Source organism: Miscanthus floridulus, chromosome 4 (genome assembly GCF_019320115.1).
Source record: "Miscanthus floridulus cultivar M001 chromosome 4, ASM1932011v1, whole genome shotgun sequence".
Lineage (NCBI taxonomy): Eukaryota > Viridiplantae > Streptophyta > Magnoliopsida > Poales > Poaceae > Miscanthus > Miscanthus floridulus.
In genome coordinates this window covers 3,320,317-3,321,518 of record NC_089583.1, presented here as the reverse complement: position 1 = coordinate 3,321,518, position 1,202 = coordinate 3,320,317, and the positions used below count along the sequence as shown (strand labels likewise).

Genomic DNA, 1,202 nt, shown 5'->3' with positions numbered 1-1,202 from the left:
ACGCAGAAAGACTCATCGTCACTACATCCTATGTGTACAAAGGAGACACCTCATTTATTATTGACATGTATTCTAGACGCGACTGTAATGTATGATTAGAGACACGTGTTTGTGGAACATGTCTCAATTGAGTTGTTCCCCACGGGTTGTAGACATAGCCGCGGCGGCCGTAGCCCGCTGGGCGCTTGCCAGCAAGGAACACCTCGTATGTGCCTTGACCTTCCTTGTCCGTTTGCTAGCGAAGTAGCATGGGAGGCGCTAGTATTGAATTAGCAGAGCCAAACAATCATTTTGGTTTATATTTAATAAAGAACATATCATTATTCCAAGAAAGGGGAAAAGGAGAAAAAACATATAGAGCCAAAAGCAATTATACAGATTTATTATTGTTTTCAAAGGATCATATAAGATCATGGAGCATGGCTGTTTTTAGCATTAAACCGGCTGAGGATTTGACGTGCCCATAATTTTCTGCCTCATTTGGTGATCCCTCATTCTCCAAGAGCAAAGGCAGCGGCATCGAAGGTCCTGGAGAGGCCGTTGCTGGACTTGAAGGTGACCTTCTCCGGCAAGGTCTCTGGGACGAACACCTCATTGATGCTAATCCACAGCATCATCGCATTGGTCTTGATGCCAGTGATCTTCCTCAGCTTGCCATTCTCGATGAACGCCGTAACCTCTGCGTCGTACGACACCTTCTGCATGATTTTCTTGAAGGTGTGCTCCACCTTCTTTCCCTGCACCAGCCAAATGAAGCCCGAGTCGCGGTTGTACCCAAACTCCTGGATGTCCTCCAGTGGAAGGAGGCCCTTGGGCAGGCCGAGCTCCTCCAGCAGCTCCACGGACTTCTTCCTGCACGTGGCATCTCCGGTGAAGACCTCTGCACCAGCACGGTGGCACTCCATTGTCAGGGACGCCATTGTTTCTTTGCTATCTGCTTTTACAGATGGAGCTGTGAGTAGCGGCCGGCAATAAAGAGATTGTAGTTGCAAAATGTAGCTGGCAGCTTTTAATAGGGATGAAGTGGTTTTGTGTGATGGGAGATGGAGCAACAGCGCATATATATAGGCACGCAGCTTGTACAGACAGAGAAGCAGTGCAAGACGACGTGCACTCTTGTAGGACGACGTTGATAGCCCACGGAATCATTGGCTCAGGTGAGTCGACCACTCACTAGTCTTGTCGACCACGGTCGAGCATGA

At 48.7% G+C, this 1,202-nt stretch overlaps 1 protein-coding gene across 1 annotated transcript; it reads right to left on the bottom strand.

Annotated features, from left to right (window-relative positions):
* Window positions 1-491: 491 nt before the first annotated feature.
* LOC136550800 (uncharacterized) lies at window positions 492-920 on the bottom strand. Its single transcript, XM_066542388.1, has one exon. The coding sequence runs from the start codon at window positions 918-920 to the stop codon at window positions 492-494; it is 429 nt and encodes a 142-aa protein (XP_066398485.1).
* Between the last annotated feature and the right edge of the window lie 282 nt (window positions 921-1,202).